At 59.8% G+C, this 25,280-nt stretch overlaps 1 protein-coding gene across 4 annotated transcripts in view; it reads right to left on the bottom strand.

The window, feature by feature from the left end:
• The window catches only part of SLX9 (SLX9 ribosome biogenesis factor), a 33,520-nt gene extending 23,266 nt beyond the window's left edge, over nucleotides 1–10,254 (bottom strand). For 2 of the 4 annotated variants that reach the window (XM_077879426.1, XM_077879427.1), the window contains exons 1-2: nucleotides 10,098–10,254; nucleotides 7,241–7,349 (exon numbers count right to left, since the gene is read on the bottom strand). In XM_077879426.1, the coding sequence (XP_077735552.1) occupies nucleotides 7,241–7,349; nucleotides 10,098–10,235 (247 nt within the window). In that variant the 5' untranslated portion in view covers nucleotides 10,236–10,254. Of the gene's footprint in view, nucleotides 1–1,155; nucleotides 1,288–1,732; nucleotides 1,932–7,240; nucleotides 7,350–10,097 lie in introns of those variants that run through there. The other 2 variants (XM_077879428.1, XM_077879429.1) reach the window with 2 other exon arrangements.
• Between the last annotated feature and the right edge of the window lie 15,026 nt (nucleotides 10,255–25,280).

Raw genomic sequence — 25,280 nt, 5'->3', positions numbered from 1 at the left:
GGGGAGGCCGGTCTCGAACTTCCACGCCTCTGCTAGGGCTCAGCCAGTCGTGCTGGGCTGAGGCCTCGGGCGCCCACTCACACACCAGCTCCGCTTCAGGGGGCCAGGACCTCGAGCAAAACAGAGTGAGGTGCTTCTGCCAGTCTGGCCCCCGCCCCCCCGAACCCCAGCTTCCAGAGCAAGCCCAGATCTGCTCCCTCCCACCGATGCGCAACACCCCCCACCCCATGCATGGAGAGGTCTGCTGCGGCAAGATGCTGGCCCCTCTGGAGGCCATGTGTTCCCCCACCGTGCACGCTAAACCTCTTCTAGGACAGGTAAATCCAACAAGTGACCTCAGTCTGATGGACACGCAGCTGGCCGTGCTGCTCTAGGACAGAGGAGGGGGTCGCCAGGAGCCACCCCGTCACCTGCTCGGGCCACGCTCTGCAGTCAACTCTGCAAGGATGCACGCCCAGGGCCCCCAGCAACCCTCCTGCACATGAGGGGGCCAACCACAGAAAGCCTCAGGCCGCCAGCGAGGAAACGATGGGCAGGACGTGGCCGAGCAGGCGGGCTCCTGACTGCCCCCCGAGACAGCAGAGGTCACCTCCTGGGACAAACGCAGCAGCGTACAGATGGCTGGCGGGCTGAAGGCAGCCCCCACCAGCAGCAGGAGCCGCGCGGAAACGCTCCTGGGCAGGCTGGCCTGGGAGCCGCTCCAGTGTCTCCACAGCACGTCCCTCGCAGGAACAGGCTAACGGGACAGCCACTCACTGCTTCCAGAGAAGAGCTGGCCTCCCAGGTCCCGGGGGCAGTGAAAGGCACACCCGGCCACAGACGCCTCCTCACACCAGCACTGCCCACTGGCCCAGGAGGCGGCCTGGGCACAGGTCAGGGTGGGACGGACGCCCAGAGCTGTCCAGGAGCACAGGCAGGCTCGAGCACCCTCAGGGTTTGAGCCCGATCCAGACCTCGACCTGGGGCCTCGGCCAACAGGCACACCATGGCCCTGCAGCGTGGCACCCCAGCGGCTGGCCTGTAGAGTGGGGCACGGTCCTCCCGGTCCCATCCTTGTCCTTCCCCACAGACAGGCAGGACCCTGGGCCTTAGTCCTGCGAGGTGGCTGCCCAGCTCCCCTGATGGTCTCCCTCCATTCTCCAGAGGATGACTCACCTGGGTGTACCCTGAGCCAAGCCAGGGACCCCTGATGGGAGGAGGAGGGGTCCATTGCTCAAAGACGCTGTGACTGTCCCTGAGGCCCTGGACCTGGTGAATCATGACCTGTGGGGCCTCCACCCTGCTGTGGCTCACACCACCTCCAGGAGCCCGGCGTGCTGGCGTGTCCCATCTCCTCCCCACCCCCAGGTGGGCTGTGTAGCTCTGCTGGCATCTGGGTCACCAGTGCTGGGCAACAGCGTGCGGAGAGGGCGTGGGCGGGGCACGCCTGCAGGGTACACCAGGGGCCGGCTGGGCCCCACCCGAGCCCACAAAGACACCTAAAAGCCAGCAGCCCTCCTCCAGCACAGAGTCAGCCCCCTCACTGCCCTCGGGGCTGCCGGGATGGGCAGAGACTCCCGTGAGCTCAAGGGGCGGAGGCAAGCTGCAGCCTCGGGGATGCTGGGCGCTCCCAGCCCCTTGGCACCTCAGGCCACATCCTCAGCGCATCTGCCTCAGCACACGCTGTGCACACAAGTCCTCACACGGCTGCCGCAGGGCCCGTGGGCTTCAGCCAGGTCTTCCCGTGCTTTACCTCCCGCAACGAGCCCGTCTAGAAACTGGAAGAAGGTCCTGGAGATGAAGTGGCTTTGGCTTGTCCCAAACTGGGGAGGAAGGGGATCCATGCACAGGACCAAGCACTCCCACGTTCCTCCCCCCAAAGCCCGGATGACAGAGGGGCAGGAAGCAGGCCCCATGCCCTGCAGCCTCACACCCATACCCTCTCAAAACCACCCAAGCAGGGCTCCTCTGGGCTGCGCCCTTGACCTTGCCCTTCCCTGCTTCCTGTTGTTAACAACCAACGGGCTGGAGGCAGACCAAGGCATCAGCAGCCCGACGGCGGGCCGCTTCCTGCCCCGGCACCGCGTGACCGCAGGGCCAGATGCCATCCGCATTCCAGCACAGCGGCCCGGCAGCTGCCAGCAGGCCCAGAGCAGAAGACCCTGCCTTCCAATCCCCCACCTGGTCAGGGGCGCAGACTTCGGGCCCGCAAGTCAGGACGCCCCCAGAGGCAGTGGGTGCCCCTCCCGGGGGCTGGGCAGGGCCGCTCCCCCCCAGGGCCAACACCCACAGCAAGGAACCAATACCCTGGTGAGAGCAGAGGAGCCCACAGCCAGCAGCCAGCAGTCACAGGAGACGCGGCCACCTCCAGCGGGCGGGCGCCACACGCGGCAGCAAGGACACGGGAAGGCTCTCTGGCTCCCGAACCTGGCAAAGGCCCCACCCGCTGCAGACCTCGGGGACCCCCTGCAACGGTCTTCAGGAGGACCAGAAGCCACGGGGCTCACACAGCCCCTCGGCCAGGCGGTCCCCAGACCACTACCAGCAAGGCCGCCGCGCTCTTGCCTGGGCTGGTCCAGAGAACAACAATGCCCTCTCCTCGCTCCTCTCACATTCAGGGTGGCATGGGGACAAGGAGGGAAAACCTGCCGGGGACTTTGTCCCGCCCCTGCTTCACGGCTGGAGGAATTAGTGCGAAAAGTCTTTGAAGGGGGAGCTTTACAAAATCCCCCAAGGCCCCGCATGGTGCGCAGGAGCTCCGCTCCCCAGGCAGGGCCAGCCTCTCCAAGCCCGGGCAGCCTCGCGGGAGACGCAGCTCTGCTGCCCTCTGCCGAGCACTCTCCAGGCCTGCACCTGCTCGGGCGGGAGCGAAGGTCACAGGCCTGCAGCCCGGAGCGCGGAGCCCGGAGGAGCCCGGAGTAGCCCGGAGGAGCCCGAGAGGGCAGGCCCAAGGCTTCGCCCTGGAGCCTCTGCAGCCCGGAGGCTGGCCCAGTCCACTCGGCCCCCAGAGCACCTGCCAGCAGCCTCCGCACCACCAGCATGCGGCCGCCCAGCGTGCTTCCCTGCCTCTCTTCCACCGCATTCCCTAACCAGGCCTGTCCTCGCGTGCCGGCCTCACTGGCTCAGGTCCCGGGCCAGCACTGCCCAGCCCAGGCCACAGGGCTGAGCACTGGCCCAACAGCCCACCTCCCGTGTGAGAACAACGGAGCTGGTTTTTTGCAGCTTTCCAGACAGAGGAATACAGAAGTAGAAAGAGAACCAGCAGAGTGGTGTCCTGTGCAGGGGAAGGGTACAGGAGCCTGATGCTCACCCTGGACCCCCGGGGGCCCCCAAAGACAGGTGCGGAGGAGCTTCAAAGCCCCTTCGCACACAGGTCCATGAGCCCACAGAGCCTGACCCTCGGCAAAGCCGAGTTCTGCTGCTGCTGCTGGTGGCGCCATCTGCCGCAGGAACTGGGGGTGACCTCCGGCTCCACACCACAGCCTCCTGCCCCCAGGGTGGGAGATGAAGCCCCCCAGAGCACCTCACTGGGAGCTCAGTGTCCCTGCCCGGGATCAGAAGGTGGGCCCAAGGAGGGACAGACCTGGCTCCTAGGCTGGCAGGGCTCCCAGAGGCTCACTGCACAAACTCAGAAAAGATGGCACCTGCAAAGCACCCACAGGGTCCAACGGGCCCCGTGGGTGAGCACAGGGCCGCACGCGGGAGGAGCATGTGCACGCGTGCTAGGGAAGGGGAGCCGCACGGGTGCACAGGGTGGGGATGTACAATGGGCCAGAGGATGGCCCCACAACCAGGCTAGGGCTCCCCCGCAGGCTCAGCCTCCTCCAGACCATACCCATGGCATGGTGCGGCACGGCGACCAGAGGCAGGCGCAATTCCTTCTGTGACTCATCCCAGGGCAAGGACTCCAGGAGGGACACGTCTGCGCTAATGCAGGCTGACAGGCACGCTCGTTCTCACGGCCCAGCAGGTGGCCAGGCAGCAGATGCCACCTTCCACAGGCCCTGAGCCTGCCCCAGGCCACCAGCCCCAGCTCATCTGTCATCTCCCTGTAGGCTCCAGGGCCCTGGCCAGTTGGGAGACAAGGTGACACAGGCCAAGATGGAAGAGCTGCGGGCAAAGAGGGAGACGAGGTGCAGGGGGAGGCTGAAGCACGGCCGCCTGAGCTGTCTGGGCACCTCCAGCCAGCAGGGGAGGGGCCATGGCTTCCGCAGCATCAGCTGGGCTAGAATCAAGCACCATGTCAAACACGTCCGGTCTGCGAACCCGTCTTCACCAAAACAGGCCAAACCTAGGAGGCGAGCAGAGCAGCGTCTTTACCGCCCTTTCCCAGACGAGGAACACGGCCCAGAGCAGAGCCAGTGCCCTGCCTGGACTGCAGCTCGTGGGCTCCCGAGCGCACACTCCTACCCGTCGGCAGCTCGGCCCCAGGCTACGCCCACTTGAGGGTCCCCGGGACCCAGACCTGCACCCGAGGCCTTCCGAGCTCTGCTGACTGCAAGACCACAGAGCTAACAGCCCGTCGCCAGGCCCTCTCCTTCTGTAAGCAGCTTAGTTTTCCGCGTGCTATGGTATCTTGACGTCCTAAAAATACACCTTCCTGGCTGGGGAGACTCCCTGCTCCGGGCTAGCCAATCCCCGTGCTCGGCCTGCTAACCTCCCCGGTGCTCCCACCCCGTGGCCCCGTGTGCTTGCTCCTGTCTCGAGGACCTGAGAGCATAACACACTGTTCTCCTGAGCTCCTCATGTCTCCTTGTGAGCACACCTGACTGCCCGTCCCTGAAAGAAAGCCAAGCACCTTCCTTCCTTCCGCCTCCCCTCCGCCCCAACCCCTGTGGTTTTCAGGCTTACACCACCCAGACTTCTAATGTTCCCTTTGCTGGGAAGTAACATCCTGCTCTTTCTGGGTGGCCATGCTTTCTGTGGTGGTCTAGAATCTTCTAAAGAGCCCTCAGACTCCGTACAAAGCCAAGAGGTAACTGAGTTTCGCCCACTGAGCAGAGATATGAGCGCAAGGTCCCAGATCTGCGGTGACCACGGGGACTCCCACAGGACTGCAGCGGCTGCTAGGACCCAATCAGATCAGGAAGGACTGGGTCATGCATAGCGAAGAACCGAAGAACCGAGAGGACAGGGCTGGGGTCCAGGATCGCCAAGAGTCGATGAGAAAAGATGGAGACGCTTCTGTACTCCTCTAGCAGCCAAGCAGGACCCGCGAGGCTACTGGCCAGTATCCTGATGTGGCGGCATCACAGACACGGGAGGGTGGTGGAAACAAGGTCAAGCAGGTCGGGATGGGGTCCCAGTGACGCTGGAGCTGGCTGGGGACCACCCTAAGGTGGGCACACAGCCTCAGCTGCTCTCTCTGCACAGGGGAGGTGGGGAGGAGAGGGATGTGGGAGGACTGTGACCATGCCCTGCAGGGAGTGGTGCCAGAGGGAGGCCCTGCTGTCCTACATCAGCGAACTGGGCCCCTCTATTGCCACTTCACCTCGTCCTGTGCCACGTCCTCTGTGAAGGGGGACAAAGGATGCCAGCCCCTCACGGACATGGGAGTGCTACCTGCATGCTAAAGGGGCCCCAGACAGCTCCCAGGCGGCCACGTGACACGCCTGCCCGGCAGATGCAGTGAACCAGATGCTCCAAAATCCAGCAGCCAACGGTGTGTAGCGCCAGGGCTCCAGTGCAGGACCCAGAACTAAACACTAAGGCTCTGTCCCCTCTGTCCCTCCAAGCTGTCGGGGACACTGCGGCACAGACGGCTTCTCCCACCGTGCCCTGGGCCCTCACCTGGGGCCAGCCCCTCACAGAGACCCCACTGCAGGCAGTGGGCCCGGCGCCCGTAGAGAGCCCACCTACTCAGGTGTGCGCCTGCGCTTCAACAGTCACGGCTCCTCCTGAGAGAGCTTTGTCAGCGTCCCAGGAACAAGAGCCACGCACTCTGCAGCTACATCCACCGGGCCCCTGGATGGAGGTGGCAAGAGCCCAGCGCTCAGCATCAGGCAACAGGTGTGGGTGGGCCGTCACTGCAGGCTGAGCGCCCACAAACGTGCCGCTCACTCAGAAGGACGAGAAGGCGAGAGCACCAGCCCAGGGGGCCCATCTCCCGCTGGCTGCCCACCCACACCGCGGGAAGACAGCATCTGTCGGCAACCTGGAGGAGTAACTTCCTGGGCCGTGTAAACACCCCAGAAGGGCTAACCTGAACAGTACACACAGCGCTCACCCACGTCTAAGGAAAGCGATAAAAACCGTCCCAATGTGTAGACAGACCAGAAGAGGACACTGAACACGCGGAGAGTCTACGTGCCCGCGGCCTCAGGTACAGGCCTGCCCTGGCCCCAGGTCCCCGCAGGAGCACAGGGCTCACACCGGGGCGGGACGCAGCCAGAGCTGCCACCTGCTAGGTGGCATTCGTCCTGAGACACAGTCGGCAGGAGGGTCTGTGAGGGACGAGAACAAGCCACCCTGGAACGTGCCGCTTTGGCCGCCGTGAGGATTCCCCTGAGCCGGAGGCAAATGGGATCGACAGGTGAGGAAGGCAGCCCTCCCTGCGCTGCCCTTCGCTGACTAACAGCAGAAAATCCCGAAACTGACCGCCACGGGTCCCTCTCCTGGGACATCTCACGGCCGTGAAGATGAGAAATCAGCACCTGGATGCACCTGCGCACACAGGCCCTACTCCGCTAGGTTTCCCCCTTAGGATGGCCTTCTCGTCTGCCGTTGGAAGCCACAATGTGAGCGCTCTGCACTTACCTGACAAGGAAACACTAATAGGTTCACGTGTAACAGCAGTATTGCACGTTTATATTTTAAGAGCCCTCAAAATATACATTAAGATTTTATTAATTTGACAGAGAGACAGGCAGGCGGAGCCGCGGAGAGGGAGAAGCAGACGCCCCGCTGAGCAGGGAGCCCGACGCGGCACTTGATCCCAGGACACTGAGACCATGACCTGAGCCACAGGCAGATGCTTAACAGACGGAGCCCCCCAGGTGCCCCTGGAAATATATATTAAAAGAATTTATAAGTAAAACCCTGTTTGTGTCAAAATAACCCCGTATGTGTCGAAAGAGGGTGACGGGTACATAGGGTATCCTCACACCGTTCTACTTAAACGCACATTAAAACTTTTCCATTAACAAAAAAAGCCTTTCAAGAACGTACAGGCTAACTTGCAGCTTGCCTGGCACACACGAGTGTGTTAGACCAGCCTGGTGCCAGAGCTGTAAACACCCGGACCTTGGCCGCACGTTCTCACCTCTCCTGACGGAAGCAACGCTCCTCGTGTCTGGGTCCAGCTTCTGCACCAAGGCACTGGGGTCTATCTTGGTCCCGGCAAAAACATCACTGTTCACGAAAGCCCATTCCTAGGAAGGAAAGAAGACGGAAGACTTCCCTGCGGCTCCAGAGCACAAGGCCAGGTCGGTCCCGGGGCGGGGGAGCCCTTGGCGGGGCGTCCAGGTGAGCAGGCCAGCTCCTCCCCGAGAGCCTGCGGGAGGTAACCCTCGCCCCCCTCCGCCGCCCGGGTTGAGCCCACTGGGAGCTCGCAGCTGGGAACCTAAGGCACTACTTCCCGCCTGCCTCAGAACACCGGACGGGCTTCGTTCCTGGCGCGGGGACCCTCTCAGAGCAGACGGGATCGGCAGCGATCGTGAGCTGAGAGGTCAGCCCCCGGCGCACCGTGACAGGAACCAGGTTTCCTCCCGAACCCGCGCCATCTCATCCTTCCCAGAGCACTCTCTGTTTCATGACCACTGCTGGACCTCGGCAATCCCCCCCCAGGCTTCCGACCCGCGCTCACCCCACAGGGAGACTTCAACCCCCCTCCCCTCGCCTCCCCCCATCACTGCCGATCACACTGTGCTGAGCCAGAGCCCATCTCCTGGGCCCACCTGGCTCATTCCAGGTCCAAGCTCCAGGACTGGGGCAAGCGGGAACTAGCCTGAGGGCCCAGGTGAGGGGCTGGCCTGCACCCAGAGCTTGCACAGGGCACCTCAACGAGAAGCCCACGCTCCTCAGGAGCTCCCAGGGTGGGAGGGAAAGTCAGTAAACAAGATAAACAAGACACACGAGGAAAATCACAGGGGCCAGTGCTGGAGCCTGGGAGGCGGCTGGGAGGACCACGCAGTGAAGGCCACCCCAGTGGAGCCCTCCCAAGGAGGAGCCGCAGGGGGTGAGGGGCAGTGCCGCCCCCGGCCGCGTGCACACAGCCAGTCCTCACTTTGCATCACGTGCCCATTTGGACACTGTCCACGGTGGTGCTTTACAGCTTCACATTTCTGGACCCTCACACATGAGGGGTTGATGCTGCGCCACTGGTGTCCTTCGAGGACTGCGATGTCATCACGTGACCAGACCCCCGGTGGTCCATCCGTGGAACTTCCTCCTCCACGCCACAGCGCGGCCCCTGGACTCCTCATCGCTACTAGGCCCATCTGCTGCTCTTCCCCTCCAGGTTTCCTTCTGCTTCCTTCTCTTCCTTCCACGTGTTAGACACACTCATCCCAGTCCCCATGTGACAATTCAACCTACTGCCCTACCAGCGTCGAACTCTGATGCCGACCGTCGTGCGTGGTGGGCCGTGTCCCTCTAACTTTGTCCACAGTCCTGAGTTCAGCAGGTTTCACTGGCTGTGGGAATCCCACGAGGCCTGGCCAGCACAGGGACGGAGAGCCAGGGCTGCAGGCGAACCGTCGGGTGGACAGGGACAGGGCTGTGGCAGGTTGTCCCCAGCAACTACTTCGCCAAAGACAGTTACAAATGTCACCAGAAAGGAAGAAACTGCAGCTCAGGAGCTATGCCCTGCCCCAGTCCACCTTACGGAAACCCCGGGAGCTCGGCTCCTGTGCCCCTCGGTCCCCCAGCACGGCCACAGCCCCTGGTCCAGGGAGGTGAGGCCCCTCGCCCCCACTGCAGGCGGGAAGGCCGACAAAGTGGTTCTCCCCGCTGGCCCAGCTTCCCCTGCAGGGCAGAGGTCCTGAAGGGCCAGGACGACTGGGGGCCACGCCCTACAGGCCGGGGTCTCTTTCTGGGGTGATAGACACGTTCTGAAGTCTGTAGTGACGGCTGCACGACTCTGGATACACTAACGACGCCGGTAGACGTGTACGCTCCAAACGAGCCACTACTGCCAGAGCTCTCAGCAGAGCCAGCGCATCGAGCTCCTTCCTCACCCTGCGCGTCCGTGTAACGGAACTCGGACCGAACGCGGACCGAACTCGGACCGAACTCGGACTTCTCCGCGGCAAACAGGGAGAGGGCGGTTGGGAAGTTATGAAGACTGGGAGTGCAGCCGTGGTGTGGAGCGCTGTCCTGTCCACTGTCCCCGTGCCTGTGCCTGGCCACGGGGGCAGCATCAACGCCCTCAGGCAGCCCAGGGGTCAGTGCAAGGGTCGCAGCAGGGGGGCTGCAGCCCAAAGGAGGCACGGGGCAGAGGGGGGGTCAGCCTGTGGTCGCAGCCTGGGGGTCGCAACCCGGGGGTCAGCTGAGGGTCACAGCCCGAGGGTCGCAACCCAGGGGTCACAGCTGGGGGTGGCAGCCCGGGGGTCAGCCGAGGGTCACAGCCGAGGGGGGTCAGCTGGGGGTCACAGCCCGGGGTGGGGTCAGCCGGGGGTCACAGCCAGGGGGTCTGCCGGGGGTCGCAGCCCAGGGGTCAGCCGAGGGTCGCAGCCGGGGGTCACAGCCCGGGGGGTCAGCCGGGGGTCGCAGCCCGGGGGTCTGCTGAGGGTCACAGCCCGAGGGTTATAGCCCGGGGGTCACCGCTCGGGGGTTCAGCCGGGGGTTCACAGCCCGGGGGGGTCAGCCGAGGGTCGCAGCCGGGGGTCACAGCCCGGGGTCAGCCGAGGGTGGCAGCCCGGGGTCAGCCGGGGGTCGCAGCCCGGGGTCAGCCGGGGGTCGCAGCCCGGGGGGTCAGCCGGGGGTCGCAGCCTGGGGTCAGCCGATGGTCAGCCCCGGGGCCACACGCACGGCGGGGCCGACCCCCGAGGACGGCTGAGGCGCCCTCCGCCGCCCCAGGGACCCCGAGAGCAGCAGGCTGAGCGCGGCCCGGGGGCGTCCCGGGGACACAGACACACACTCCGCCCGCCGCCCCGCCCGCCGCCCCGCCCGCCGCTCACCTTCGCGCCGAGCCCGCCGGCCGCCTCCCGAGCCGGGGCCGCCTCCGGATCCGGGGGCGCGGGGCCCGACGCCGCCTGCCCCGCGGGCCTCACCGCCGCCTGGTGCACGCGGGCGCGCAGCCCCCTCACCTTCCCCATGCTCCGCGAGCCCCGCCGGAAGCCGCGCGGCGTGCGCCCACCGCCGGCCGGAAGCTGGTCCTGCGCGCCGGCGGCCGGGCGGAAACAGGGGCCGGGCGGAAACAGGCGCCGGGCGGCTGGGATCCGCGCTCCCCCCTCCCGCCCGCCGCGCAGGCGCCCGGCGGGAGGGGGCGGGGCCAGGACTGCGGCCCCGCCCCCGGCAGGTGTGGGTGACCGCGGCGCTGCGGACGGCCGTCGGGCCACCTGCGGGCGGGGGGGGCGGGGGGGGCGGGGGGGAGGGGTACGAGTCCTGCACGTTGGGGTGCGGGTGGTCAGGCACTGGCTCACCGCCGGCCCCCTGTGCCCTGCTTCCGAGAACTGACCACCCGCCAAAGGGAATGGGGGGGACTCGCCAGCCGCCTGCAAAGCGGGGTGCCACCTGCCAGGGGGACACAGGTGCTTCCCAGCGGGCACCACACCGATGACCACAGCCACAGGGCCGGGGTGATGGCATCTGTGATTTACCCGAGGCCACGTAGCAGGCTGATGTATGATGTATGTCCGCTTACACGTTCCAGGCCTTGCTGAGCGCATGACATTCTAGAAAAGGCGAGGCCACACGTGTGCCAGGTAGACAGCAGGTGTGCGCCGGGCGTCTTCCCCAGGCCGGGCAGGAGCCGGCTTGTCCCGGGCCAGAACGTGCCAGCAGGGAGCGAGGCCGCTTGTAGGTAAAGAAGGTGCCCCAGAGACCTCAGGCCGGAGCGGACAGGGGGGACGTGCCAGCGGACATCCGGGCTGAAGGCACAGACTAATGTCCCCGGGAGACCCCCCAGCAGCCCGTCTGAGGCTTGACACCCCCGCCCCCTGCTCCGTAAGGGCTGCCGGGGGCCAACGTGGGTCTGGGCCAGCATCTGCCAGACCAGGTGGTCAAAGGAGAGAGCGGCTTGCTGGGGCTACAACCTCCTCCTGCCCGGCGGGAGCCCCACCAGGTGGCCTCCAGGCCTGCTGGACCGCGCCAGCTTCAGGGCCTGCTCTTTGCCTCTTCCGGGCAGCGCAGGTTTGCTCAGTAAAGGGGAAAACAGTGGCAGCCCCGGGGGGGCTCAGTGGTTTAGCACCGCCTGCAGCCCAGGGCGTGACCCTGGAGACCCGGGACCGAGTCCCCCGTCGGGCTCCCTGCATGGAGCCTGCTTCTCCCTCTCCCTCTGCCTGTGTCTCTGCCTCTCTCTCTCTCTCTCTGTGTGTGTGTCTCTCGTGAATAAATAAATAAAATCCTAAAAAAATAAAAATAATCTGAATGACAAAAATATTTACAAAGGAAAAATCATCCATAACAACCTGTGTTCAGGGCCCCTGGGAGGCTTGGCGGTTATGCATCTGCCTTCGGCCCAGGGCGTGATCCTGGAGACCTGGGATCGAGTCCCACAGTGGGCCCCCTGTGTTGAGCCTGCTTCTCCCTCTGCCTGTGGCTCTGCCCCCCCCTCTTTATGAATGAATAAATAAATAAAATCTTAAAAAAAAGGGGGGGGGGGAACAGCATCCAACAAAAGGGACCAGCTAGGAGGTCTGAAAGTCCTGGGGTCTCTTCTGTCCCTGGTCCCCCTGACTGACCTCCTCCCGTCCATGCTTCCATACCCTACCCTGTTATCCTGACATTTCCATCTGCAGCTGGATCTCTCCATCTCCACCTGAAAATGTAGTGAAAACCGCAAAACTGAATTCTTGGTTCTGATCCCAACCTGTTCCACTGCTTACCCAGGCGGCTGCCCAAGCGGAAACCCGAGGTGTCGTCTTTGCTGGCTCCCCCTCTCCCTGCCAACCCGGCAGCCCCCTAATCTCTGCCCCCCAAACTCCCCCCCCCCACCCCAGGGGCTCCTGCTCTGGCCCCCTCTCTGGGCTCCGCGCCCTCTAGCTGCACCCGGGGACCCCTGGAGTCCCTCTCTGCTTACCCGCCCCTCAGCTGCCCAGGCCCTGCCCTCCGCGGGAGGTCCCGCCCCAGCTGCTCAGCGCCTCCCAGTGCTCCACCTCCGAGTCTCCACTGATCCCCTCCCTGCAGGACCCGGATTCTTTGCTTTCTCTCTGGCTCATTCCTTCGTCGCCCGAGGGCGCTCACGGCCCGCCGTGGTCACACCCTGGGCCTCTGGGCTGGGAGCAGGGGCCTCCTGCCCTCTGTGCACCTGTGTGCGCCGAGGCCTGGGGTCCCTCGCAGATGGGGAGGGATGGCCTCCAGGTGGTGCCCACTGCCCCACTGCCCCTCCCTGTCCCCCGGGCCCTCCACGAGGGGCTTTGTCATGAAGCACCCAGGGCCACTGACTTTTCCACACTGCGTGTGCCAGCACCTACCCACAGATTCCCGTCGGAGGGCAGTGCCCTGCAGCTCCGGTGCCACCCGCAGGTCCTAGGATTTGGACTCCCCGCCCTGTGTGCCCCCAGCCAGTGCCCTAACCCTGCCCTCGCCAAGTGCCAGGTGTCAGGACCTCCTTCCCGGGGTGGCCACGGGGTGGGGGGTGGCCACCAGCTTCCCAGGTGCAGCGCCCAGGCCGTGCCCCTCAGCCCTGGGAACGTGTCCTCCGCCCATCTAGGCCCCTCTTCCTGCACAAGTCCTGGCCTGAGTCCAGGTTCAGGGTGCCCCGGGGCCTCACTCCAGGAAGGAAGGCCGGTGCGCGAGCCCCCAGGTAGATGGCGAGGCTTGGGGTTGACCCAGACCTGTCTCCCCATCTCTCCACAGGGGTTGGCACCTTGGGGTTCTGGAGGCTGCAGGCGCAGTAGACTCCAGAGGCCCCAGAAAGGTAGGCCTCAAATGCAGGGTCGGGGTGTGGGGGCAGAGGGGGCGGCATCCCGAGCGGGACCCCAGCCCATCCTGCCGGGCCCAGGTGCTGGAGGGCGAGGGAGGGGAGGCCGTCCTCCACCTCCAGCGACTCTGGGAAGGCCCTGCCTCGTGGGGGGGTGTGCGCTGAGACCTGCCCCACTGGCTACAAGCTGGGAGACTGAGGCAGGGGTGGAGGCCGGTGCTCCTTAGCCTGTTTTATCAGCGGGGGGCGCCGCGGCCATGCCCAGAGCCTTCCCCGCGACCCAGAGGGCACAGCAGGTGAGCTGCTGGCGGGGATGGGGTCGCCTGTGCTGCGTACACACGTGGGCACCCAGGCTCCTGGGCGCAGTGCCTCCCTGCGGTCCCTCCAGACACGGCCCTGGCGGGTGGGCTGGGCTGAAAGTGCAGAGCTGGCTTCTGCCGCCTACACCCCAAGACCCGGGGCTTTGCTCCAGGGACTTGCGGGGTTACGGCGGGTCTGAGTCCCTGCGGGGCCACCTGTCGTCTGAACATCTCCGCGGGCAGACCCCGCGCGCACACCCCAGACCTTGCGGCGGGTCCCCAATCTGTGTGCTTGGGCGCGGGGCAACCGCAGGTGGCGTGTCCACAGTGTCCGTGCCAGGAACGCAGCAGGAAGCTTGGGGGCTGCCGATCAGTGGCTGCAGAGTTCCCAAATTTGGAAACCTTTGGGGTGAACATAATGTGCCCGACCCACTGCGGGATGCCGGGGCGACTGGAGGAAGCGATGGGGGGGAGCGGGGGAAGTGCTGCAGCAGGTGCCTGGTGGGGCCGCTGGCTGCCCCCCAGGGCGGCCCCACAGCCCAGGCCCCAGACTTCCAGGTTTGCTTCTTGCCTCTCCCTCCAGCCCCCAGCCAGGCAGAGAGCCGCTTCTGACGTTTGATACGCGGTCAGATTAACTTTTAGGTAACATCCTTTCTTTAAAAAATATTTTATTTATTTATTCATGAGACACAGAGAGAGAGAGAGAGGCAGAGACCCAGGCAGAGGGAGAAGCAGGCTCCCTGCAGGGGGCCCGAAGCCCACTGGACCCTGGGCCCCCAGGATCACAGCCCGCCCTAAGGCAGACGCTCCACCCCTGAGCCACCCAGGGGCCCCGGTTAGCATCCTTTTCTGGTTACAAATAATACGTGGCTGTCGTAAACCATTTGGAAAATAGAGAAAACTACTTTAAACCGTTACAATCCCTCGGTTCCCCTTGCGCAGAGGTGCCTGGCAATGGACGGTCAGTTCCTCCCAGCGCCTTCCCCCGACCCCCCAAACTGGGTCTTGCAGCTTTTTTAACTAGGAATTTTCATGTTGCTCAGGTGTAAGAAGGGTGAGGTCTCCCTGGCGCCCACCCAGCACCGCAGTCCAGGGGCTCAGCCCAGCCCCCCACCTACCCGTGTAACCTCTTCCGACCCCCCCGCAATTCCTCATGTGGATGGGGTCACCCCCAGATCAGGGCACACGTTCCATCCCTCGCTCCACCTTAGCCTCACCCCAGCTTAACCAGCTCCAGGGTGCTTTGCCTGCAGAATGGGATCTTCCCCCCTCTCCCACCCCTGTGCTGTCACACTCACCAGCCCTGGTGGGCTGGGCCCTGGGCACTTCGCCCAGACCCCTGCCCCACCTCCGTCTTTGCAGGCTGTGTTGAGAGCTTCAGGGTTTTCAGCTCAGCGTCCTGAGAGGAGGACCCTTCACCCCCACCTTTCAGGAACTGGGCTACAGCCGTGTAGCCACCTGGGCAGCGGGCTGGCGGGACTGCAGTCCAGGCTTCCCAGAGCCCAGGCTGTGGGCCGCCACTGCTGCCCTGCCCTGCTCCTCTGCTGCCCCGTGCTGGAGAGGTACCGCTATTCCTTGAGAGAGAACGAGGAGGAGACAGAGAAGACCGCCTCCCGGCCTGCAAGGCCTTCCCAGGTGAAGGAGGGTGAGATCTTTCTGGATAGGTCCCTCTGCGCCGAGAGGCCAGCTCTCAACTGCGGCCCAGAACCGAGGCCAGGTGGGGGAGTGGGGGCAGGAAGCAGGTGGACAGGGTTGGAGCAGCTCACGGGAGACTGCGAGCTGGCTGGCAAGGGTGATGTGGACTCAGGTGGGCAGACACAGGGACGCCCACCTCTGGGGCCTGGGGGAAACTGGGGAGCCCAGTGAGATGCCTCAGTCTCCTCTGCAGAGGAAAGAGAGTCTTGAAACTGGTGCGAGAGGCCAAGAGAGAAGTTTTTCAAGAGAGAGCAAAGGCCCCTAGGGTCACCTTCAGCCTCAGGTGATCCTGGTTCTGTCCTGGGCTCCGGATGTCCCCCGCTCCACCCCAGCACCGCGTGCCGCCTTGGTGCAGGCTCCGTGGGGCCTGGGCTCCGGCCCCTCCTGAGGATCAGACCCCCCCCCCCCCCCCCCGGGTGTGTGAAGCCCTCGCTCCAGCCCCACAGCACCACGGGGACGGGACGGGATCCAGGGGGCCGCCGGGACCAGTGGGTCCGCATTCCTCGCAGGCACCCTGCCGAGCGCTCGGCCGGGATTTCCAGGTGCGCCGCCCTTCCTCCTCCCCCACGCGGTCCTGCCCCCAGATCTGCTGCTCCGGAGCGGGCTCGCCGCGGGGTGGGGAGCGCAAAGCTCATTTGCCTACGGCTGCTCTGTGGCTGCCGGTGCCCCAGGGGCAGAGCCCAGCAGTTTCCGCAGCAGCAGCCCCGTGACCCGTGACCTGCAAAGCCTGCCCTGGGCGCACTCTCCGTGCCAGGCGCTGTTCTGGTCCCCGTTGGCCCAGAGCCTCACACCCTCCGGTGTAGGCCGGTGCTCAGCGTCCTCACTGGCAGAGGGGGAGGGGCGGGGCAGAAGCCAGGAGGGAGCAGCCGGGTCCTTGTCCTTCCCCTCCACGGAGCCAGAGCCGGAGCCGACAAGACACGTTCGTGTATTGAGTGCCCCCGCCCAGGGCCACAAGAAAGGATGGGCCCTTACCAAGCACGGGCACAGCAGGGAGAGCCCTGGGAGCGGCGTTTGGGTGGACCCTGCATGACGGGGAATGCCCAGGCAGGGCGGGGGCGGAGGGCTTCGGATGGCCCTGCGGACCAGACGACACAGATGGGCTCGGGCATGGGGCAGGCAGGCAGACTTGGCGGAAGCGAGGGCTCCCGGCTGGCGGAGGAAAATGAACGTGGGCTTTCTGTGGAGCTTCCCAGGGATGGCTCCTGGTGGGAAGAGGCGTCAGAAAGCTCCTTACACGTGCCTCCCAAATGTCAACCTGCCCTGAAACCCACCTTCTTCTGGGGATGGGCTGGGGCCGGTGCGCCACCCGCGCCGCCGAAGGCCTCAGATGCCGTGCGTGCCTCCCCTGCGTCCTCCTTCCCTCGTGCTCTCAGCGTTCGGGGAAGCCGGGCCCTCACCGGCACCGCACTTCCGGGGCGGGAGAGAAGAAAGTGTTGGGCTGAGAACTTCATTCCTGTCCATTCCATGCAAAGAAACAAATGCAGAAAAAGTACATTGTTCCCCCAGGTCCAAAAGTTAAACGGTGGAAGCAGAAAACTGAACGAGAAGAGAGTTCTTTTTATTTTCTTAGAGAGGGAGGAGCGGGGAGGATCAGCGGGAGAGGGAGAGAGACTCTCAAGCAGACCCTACAGTGAGCACGGAGCCTGACGTGGGGCTCGATCTCACGACCCTGAGATCACGACCTGAGCTGAAGTCAAGAGTCGGATGCTTAACCAACGGAGCTACCAGGTGCCCAAAAAGAAATTTCTCTACAAATCTAGGAATAGATACTCCCTTAAAACAAAAAAAAATCTGCAGTAGTTTTGTTGAAAGCTCCACGATCTCTGGGACCTTGTCTCCATCACCTTTTTTTATGGTTTGCAACTTTACATTTATTGAGCACCTGCTGTGTGTGCCAAGCCCTCTGCGGGACCCTTTCATAGGTCTTCATTTGTCCCCACAATGGAAGGACGGCGGGGGGAATCCAGGGCCCAGGGAAGGAAAGGGATCAAGCGTGTAGAGGCTACTACCACCACCAGTGGGCCGATCTGGGGGACCCCAAGCACAAGCTCCTCTCTTAGCTCAGCAGTCATGCCCCCAAACCAGGCCTCTGGAGCAATCATGGAAACTGAGTCCTTTAATCCAGGGTTGGAAGGTACAAAGTTGTGTCAACAAAGGCAGCGCAGACTTTCAGTGGACACGCATCCCTAACGATGTCCACAAGTGGCTCTATTTGGCATTGGTAGAAATGACAAATTGAACAGGAAATGGCAGTTTGTTAAGGAGAGGAAGGGACCTGGGACCTGGGACCTGGGACCTGGGTTAGGGTTGGGTGACTTCCTGACCTACTGGCGCCCCACAGGTCAACCTGGTTTTCTTTTTCTTTTTTTTTTTTTCTTTTTCTTTTTTTTCAACCTGGTTTTCATACTGAAAGGAGAAATTAGATTCCAGGGGGCAGGGAAGGCATGATGACCTTCCATTTGTGGTAATGAGGATGTTAGCTTCTCACACCCCCGCCCATCCCTCACATCTCTGTAGAACTATAAACAGTTTCATTTTTAAATTATGTTTTTTTGGTTGTTTTTTTTTTTAAGTAGGCTCCATGTCCACCGTGAAGCCCAACATGGGGCTTGAACTTATGACCGTGAGATCAAGACCTGAGCTGAGATCAGGAGTCAGATGCTCAACCAACTAAGCCACCCAGGTGCCCCAAACAGCTTCATTTCTAATCTGGGCTCAGGGCTGTTGTTATTCTGATCATGTAAATGTGCACGACTGAGCCAAGTGGACATTCTATAATTATCGTTTCTTCCTTGTACAACTTCTGGTTTTCCCCCAGAGTTGATCATTGCTTCACTTTTTCTGGCTCAATCTCCTCTGAATCCAGAGCCAAGTCTTCTGCCCTCTAACAGGGTCTCAGTGTGATCCTGCGCATGGTCAAGCCCGTTGGCTAATCTTTGTGTTCTGATGAGGGCTGGGCGGTCTCTGCTCAGGCTGTCAGTCAGCCCCCGCCCCAGCCTCCTCAGGGTGTCCTTCCTTTAGAGGAGCTGGAGGGAGGAAGCCAGAAAGAGGAAGACTGCTTGACATGTAGGTGGGGATGAGGATACCCAGGCCAGCATCCAGGAGAGTAGGTGGCTAGAAATGGCCCCAACCTCTCCAATATCTTCCCCACTTTCTATGCTCACCTGGCAGCCCTGACACCCATGTGGCGTGGCTGACAGTAGGGCTGTCCATTGCCCTGGCACGGGTGACTTTCTGCCCGTTTGTATGGATCTGTGGGGGATCCGGCGAGACAACTGTTTGGAGCACCTACCAGGGCAGCCACTGTTTTCTGCTCTGTTCCGCCACCTGCCCACCCCCCAGTAGTGCTTGCCTCCTGCCTCTGCAGCTGCCTCTGCCAGCTCCTGCGCTCCCTTCCTCCCCCACAAAGGGAGCCACAGCTGAATCAACATCACAGAAGGAAGTTACTGGTAGGAAAAAAAAATCAAAAAGAAAATAAAAGCAAAGATGGGGGAAGGGTCAGGAAAAGACAAGAGTTGGGGCAGAAGGAAGTTGGCAAAGGAATGCAAGATAGGAGGGTGTGAGCCGGGAATGTGCTGTCACAGCCTTGCTGTTGACCTAAGTGCCGTCACATCACAGCATCCTTTCAAGGGCCAAGCTTGTTTTCTGCCTTTTTTTTTAAAAAAGATATATGTACCTATTTGAGAGAGAGCGCACGCATGCAGTGTGTGGACTCAAGTAGGGAGAGGGGCGGGGGGAGAGAGACCCCCAAGCCCACTCCTGGCTGAGCACAGAGCCTGACTTGGGGGTGGATCCCATGACCCTGAGATCACGACCTGAGTGGAAACCAAGCGTCAGACACTCCACTGACTGAGCCGCCCCCGGCGCCCCCGTTCTCTGCCTTTTGAGTGCTGGGTGGCTGTTTCTTTGGTGCCTCCTCTGATGAGTGGGCCCCCAGGTGTCATGCCCTGCTCATCATACCCACACAGCGCCGTGGGCTGCGTGCCCGACTCTCCAACCTTTCCCCAGCATCGGCCAAGATACCGAAACCCTGCCTGGGATTCTCTATGAAAGGAGCCTCATTTTCTCCAACATTAAAATATTTTATCATGGGGCAGCCCGGGGGGCTCAGCGGTTTAGCATCTGCCTTCGGCCCAGGGCCTGATCCTGGAGCCCCGGGCTCAAGTCCCACGTCGGGCTCCCTGCGTGGAGCCTGCTTCTCCCTCTGCGTGTGTCTCTGCCTCTCTCTCTCTCTCTCTCTCTCTCTCTCTCCCCCCTCTGTCTCTCATGAATAAATAAATAAAATTTTAAAAAAATTATCATCTTCAAAATCTCACAACGGAGTCCCCCGTAATTCTCTCGGCGCCGTGTACTGTGGGGATGCGGCTGGGAGGGAAGGGAGGCTGGGCGTGCCCAGGCCAGCATGGGGCAGCCAGGGCATGGAAACAGCCTGCCTCCCACATCTCTTCCTCCTTTCTGCAGCCTTGGCTGGCCCCAGCCCCCCACCCCCGTGCCCTGAATACTTTGGGGGAGCCCTTCTCATTCCGCCTTGCATCGCCGTGGTATGCCGGTCCCCGAGCTGGCCCTGGCGTTGCAGAGGGCACTAACTGCCGGGCCAGGTGCCAAGGCCTCACTGACCGCCCGAGGACGTGCAGCTGATCTCCTGGACGCTTAGGCGAAAGCGGCCGCAAATGGAAGCTATTGGCCACCTTAGAGGGAAAGGTTGTCCCCAGAATTCTGTTCTGTCATCTTTTCTCAAAGCCCAAGCGTCCTCCCTCATGGTCACTGCCCCCGGAGGCGCTGCTGCTCGGGCCGTCCTATCCCCTGCGTCACACCCTCACCTCCGAATGGACAGCCCCTCGGTGCGCACCCCAGGACCCCCGTAGGCCACCTGCTGCCCGAGTCGGCGGCACCGAGCCCTGGCTCCACGGCCTCGGAGGTGGGGTGCGCCGTGGGCTCTCTAGCGTCTCCCTGTTCACGGACAGTCTATTTACGTGGTTCTCCGGCGTCACACGGCGCTGGCGGTCGGGGTGTCCTGCGAGGAAGAATGGACGTGCCCGGTGCCCGGTGCCCAGGTAAACGCGTGGGGCCCGTAGCGCCCCTTACCTCACGGCCCCTCCAAACCTGCGCCCTTGCGAAGTGCTATCTCACTTGGTTGGGGTGTCTGCCTTCCTGGCGGCCCCCGTCTCCGCACCGCTGGCTTTCGTGCGGCCCCCGGGCTTCCTCCACTTGGCATAAGGCTTGGGACTCACTCATGGTGCTGACGTTCTAGTACACGCGTGTGACGCCGCGGACTCCGCTCGGGGCGCTGCTGTACTCGGCTTCCTGGAGATGTGATTCGCAGCACTTCAATCCACCCCTTCAACATTTTCTAATTTGCCTGGAGGCCTCCATTTGACCCACGGATTATTCAGAAGTGTGTCTCCCTGGAGCTTTCTCTAGGCCTCTCTGCTGCTTATGTCCTGGTTTTAATTCCACGAGGCTACAGGATGTGTCGGGTGGGACTTCAGTTCTCTCCGACGGCTGCGGGTCTATTTTGTCACCTGAAGACATTTGCCTCGCAACCAGCGGGTTTAGACCATTTACAACTAATGTAATTATTTGAAATGGTTGGATTTAGTTCTGTTGTTTAAAGTTTTGTTTGTTCTCTGTTTTCCATTTTCATTTCCCTCCCCTGTTGTTTTTTGCTTTGATCTTTCAGCTCGCATAAGTGTTTTTAGCGCTGCATTTTAATTTATCAGCTGGGGATGCCTGGGTGGCTCAGCGGTGGAGCATCTGCCTTTGGCCCAGGTCGTGACCCTGCAGTCCTGGGATCAAGTCCCACATGGGGGTCCCCACAGGGAGTCTGCTTCTCCCTCTGCCTGGGTCTCTGCCTCTCTCTCTGTGTCTCTCATGAATAAATAAATAAATAAATAAATAAATAAATAAATAAATAAAATCTTAATTTATCAGCTGGCTTCCTGACCGAGGGTTTTGCCAGCACCCCTTGTCTCCACCCATCAGGGCATCCCTTCCCAGCCCAACGTCCAGAAAGTGGAGGCTTCTCTTGGCCACATGCACCATGCTCATCTGGGGTGCTGGCTACCTTGAACTAAGCCTAGGGTCTTGGGGGGGGACAGGACATTCCCCCCATATCAACCTTTCATCAGGTTTTGACTTCTCACCCTGATCTTTCAGAAAATTGCTGTATTTCACTCTGTGTGATATGTCTAGTTGGGATCAGTGATAGAGATGGAGTGGGGTGTGCTTGCTTGGCCTCAGCTGGGGCTCGAAGCTGCTGGTGGCTCCTTTTTCCTGCCAAATGGTCTCCATTTTGTTTCATTTCTTACAAGTTCATTAAGGTAGAATTTACATGCCAATACTCACGGATTTTAAGTACAGCATTGAATGATTTTAGCAAATTTACAGAGTTGTGAAATCCTCACCACAGCCCAGCTTTAGCACATTTCCATGACCTCACACAGTCCTCTTGCTCATTTGTAGTCACTCCCTGTTGTTCCTTTTTTAAAATAAAATAGCTCAAGACTACAGGAAAGTGTGAAGACCAGCATCACCAACACCCACATACCCGCCATCCTCGTCCATCCGATCTTAACATTTTGCCTTTTACTTTGCCCAGAATGTTTCGCCCTTAAAAATTTTAAGTTAAAGACCTCTGTGCTCCCCTCCGAGGAGTCCTCTGTCCTCTGTGCCTTCAGAGGTGACCACTGTCCTGAGCTGGGGACTCATGAGCGCGTGGCTGTCTCCTGCATCGCGTGGGCCGTGTGTTATCACACCACACGTCCTTCCTCAAGCCCTGCGCTCAAGAACCTCAGCGTCGACATTGGAAGGTGACTTGCAGATACACACAGCTCCGCAGAAAACACTTAAATTGGTGGTTTTCATTCCAACGTGTGAATGTCCCACAGCGCGTCTCCCGAGTCTGCATTCGGTTTGCTGCCGGTTTCTCGGGACTCCGGGTATTTCCTTAACGTCACCCTTTGGTTAACGGCTCCTTTTCTCATACTGTGTCCATGGATTTGGCCTCCTTAGGACATTTGTACTTTAGAACATGTCGAGATTTCCCTGGTGGCTTAATAGATGATCCGTTTGTGGGTTGGAGAGAAGGGGTCACATTCCTCAGATTCTCTACAGGCCTCACTGGCGTTTCTGTTCGCGTCTGAGAGAAGCACCGTGAAGACCGCGGTCGTGGCCGGGGCCACCTGCTAACGGGGCTGTCATCAGTTTTTGTTCTACGTATTTTTGTAGCCGTTTTGTGCAGCACAGAAAGACCTGCGACAGCTCAGCTTTCCTTGTGGATTATGATTTCTATGACCTCCATCGTTCCTTAAGCATTTAACGCGTTTTTTGCCTTGACTGATACTTTTTTTTTTTTTTTTTTTTTTTTAGGGAGGAAGAGGAGGACGAGGGGCTGAGGAAGAGAGAGAATCTTCCGCAGGCTCCCTGAGATCATGACCTGAGCTGAAATCAGGAGTCGAAGGCGTCACTGACTAAACCGCCCCATGCTCCTTGAATCAGACCTTTCGATATCATCATTTCTACATAATTGTGAGTATTTCCCAGCACATACTACATTTGTCTTCTAGTCCTCTATTTTAACAGTTTATCTAATAGGTAGCATTTTTTCTTTTTTTGCCCTTTTTTCTTTTTAATTGTGGTAAACAAACAAACAAACAAAAAACCCACACAACATCAATTTAACTCTGACCTCCCTTCCCATTTTTAAGTGCCCGGTTCAGACGTCACTTCCACATTGTGTGCAGACAATTTCCAAAACTTTCTCATCATGTAAAACTGAAAGTATCCTCCTTAAGCAACTTTACACTTCTCTTTGCAGTGAAAAACAACAAAAAAACAAAACAAGACAAAACAACAACAACAAAAAACTTTTATACTACGGAAAATCGTACACAGCCACGAAAGTGGAGAGAACAGTTCCGTGCGTCCATACGTCCCCAATATTCGCTTCACCAATCTTCAGCTCCCGGCCACTCTTGTTTTATTTATGCTCTCACCCACTGTTGTCCCAAAATGAGCAAAATGTTTTAAAACTTTGAAAGAGAAAAGAAGAGAGTTTTTACTGGAGCCCCATGAGGCCAACTGCCCGGGCTCCGCAGAGCTCACAGGGAAGACTGTGCTTGGGGAGGGGGTGATCGGCGCAGTTATGTACGGTTTCTCATAGAATCACCATCCACGGCGACCAAGGACATTCCAGAAAGCTACAGACTTTATCTTACGTTCTTGGTGTGGGCGAGGCTGTGTGATTTTAATCTTACGGGAGTCAGGGAGGGCTTTTTGGTTTTCTTACCTTTATACTTGGAATGCTCCTTTCTGGTTGTTTTTTTTTAACAAAGCAGATGTACAGTGTGTGCTCCGGGCAGAAGCAGAGTCCATGCTTTGAGCTCTTGCTGAGTCATTTTGACCTCGGGTAGATGTTAAGATAGAGCTCCCCTGGGAGCCCGCACCCCGTGCATGAGAAGGTGAACATCTCCTTTATTTCACCACTTTTCCTCCATCATCCGACCCCACCATTCCTCATCGTTTGGCAGCACACCCGGCGCATCGTATCACGTCATCTGTAGACATTTCAACGTGTCACTCTCAAAGGCGACAACGCTTTCCTATGATCACAAAATCTTTAGCACACCTAAAAAAAGTAACAGTAATTTTTTTTTAAAAAAAGATTTATTTGTTTGAGAGGGAGCGAGCGAGCACAGGGGGTGGAGGGGCAGAGGGAGAGGGAATCCCAAGCAGGCTCTGTGCTGAGCGTGGAACCCAACGAGGGGCTCGACCCTAAGACCCCAACATCACAACTTGAGCTGAAACCAAGAGTCACATGCTTATCCGACTGAGCCTCCCAGGCGCCCCAGCAGTAATTTCTTAATATAGCAGATCCATGCATCGTGATCGGTTGATTTTTCTCCCAAATCCTTTAATCTACGGGTTCCTGGGCCATGTTTTCTCCCTCCCTCTTCTATCTCTTGCAGTTTGGGGTCTTGGCACTTGCATCCCTGTGGTGTCATTAACACGTCCCTCTGTCCCCTGTTCTTCCTACAACCTGTTAGTTAGATCTAAGGTCTTGGTCTGAGTTGGGTTCAGCAGTAGCAATTGCTGTACTTAATTTATCAGTGTCTAAATTTATACTGTTTCACCCAGACAGCTCCATAAAAGGCATGTGCACAGTACGCGGTATCTGTCTCTGTGGTGTCGGGGCCGGTGACAGTCACTGCTTTATCTCACGAGCCGCCAGTGGGGGTGACTTGGGGACAGTCTCAGTCTACCTTTCTTTGTTATTCTCTGGAATCATTCCATAATGAACAGATTCCCATGAAGAGAGCATTTAATGGGATCTTGTCCTGTCTCTTTATTTTTAAAACTCAATGTGAGAATTGTTTATTTGAAGAGGGAGATGGCAACCCACTCCTAGGTGCTGTGATTCCTGAACTTCTGGAATATTCTAGAATATTTGAAATCATTCCTGGGGCACCTGGGTGGTTCAGTCGGTTAAGTGTCTGACTCTTGTGTTCGGCTCAGGTCATGGTCTTGGGGTCATGAGATCGAGCCCTGCGTCAGGCTCAGCACTCAGTGGGGGAGTCTGCTTGGGGTTCTCCCTCCCTCTCCCCTGCCCGTCCCCCAACTCGTGCACCCCCCCTCTTTCTCATAAATAAATAAAATCTTTAGAAATATGATCATTCCTGGTATCTTATTGTGTATTTTTAATTTACAATCCTTTCTTATTCATTCTATTTCTTCTTCCTTTTTTTATTTTTATTTTTTACTTCTTCCTTTTTTTAAACAAGATTTGTCAAATTTTCTTTTTTTTTAGATGCATATATCCTATTTAAATTCTTAAGAAGACTCTCTGTTCTTAAATATAATAACAAATACCTCCTCTTAAAACGTCCATCGACGAGCGTCAGGAACAGCAGTGTGCTCCCCTGGTCTCCTGTTATTTTTGTTTCAGATTCTTCATATTTTTACCTCTATTTTTAAAACCTACAGTTACATAGGCTGGGTCATTTCTGCTTACATCCTTGCTCACCTCTGTGTCACGCACCCTCGTGTCCCCGTTGGATGTGTGCGTCTGCCCGTGTGTCTGCCTGCCTCCTGCTGGAGAGCATCCTTTGTGCACAGGGCAGGGAGCTAAGGGTCTGCGTCCTGGTTCATCTGGAGATGCCCGATTTTGTTTCTGTGTGGACCTAACCATCCCCGTCCCCCACCCGAATCCCCCGCACCTCGTGGCACCCTCTCATGCTATCTGCTCTGTCCTGCGAGGGCATCAGGAGGGTCCCGAGGGCATGTGG

The sequence above is a fragment of the Canis aureus genome, chromosome 30, assembly GCF_053574225.1.
Source record: "Canis aureus isolate CA01 chromosome 30, VMU_Caureus_v.1.0, whole genome shotgun sequence".
NCBI lineage: Eukaryota > Metazoa > Chordata > Mammalia > Carnivora > Canidae > Canis > Canis aureus.
Note: the sequence above shows the minus strand (reverse complement) of the source record. Positions and strands in the feature narration are given on the sequence as shown.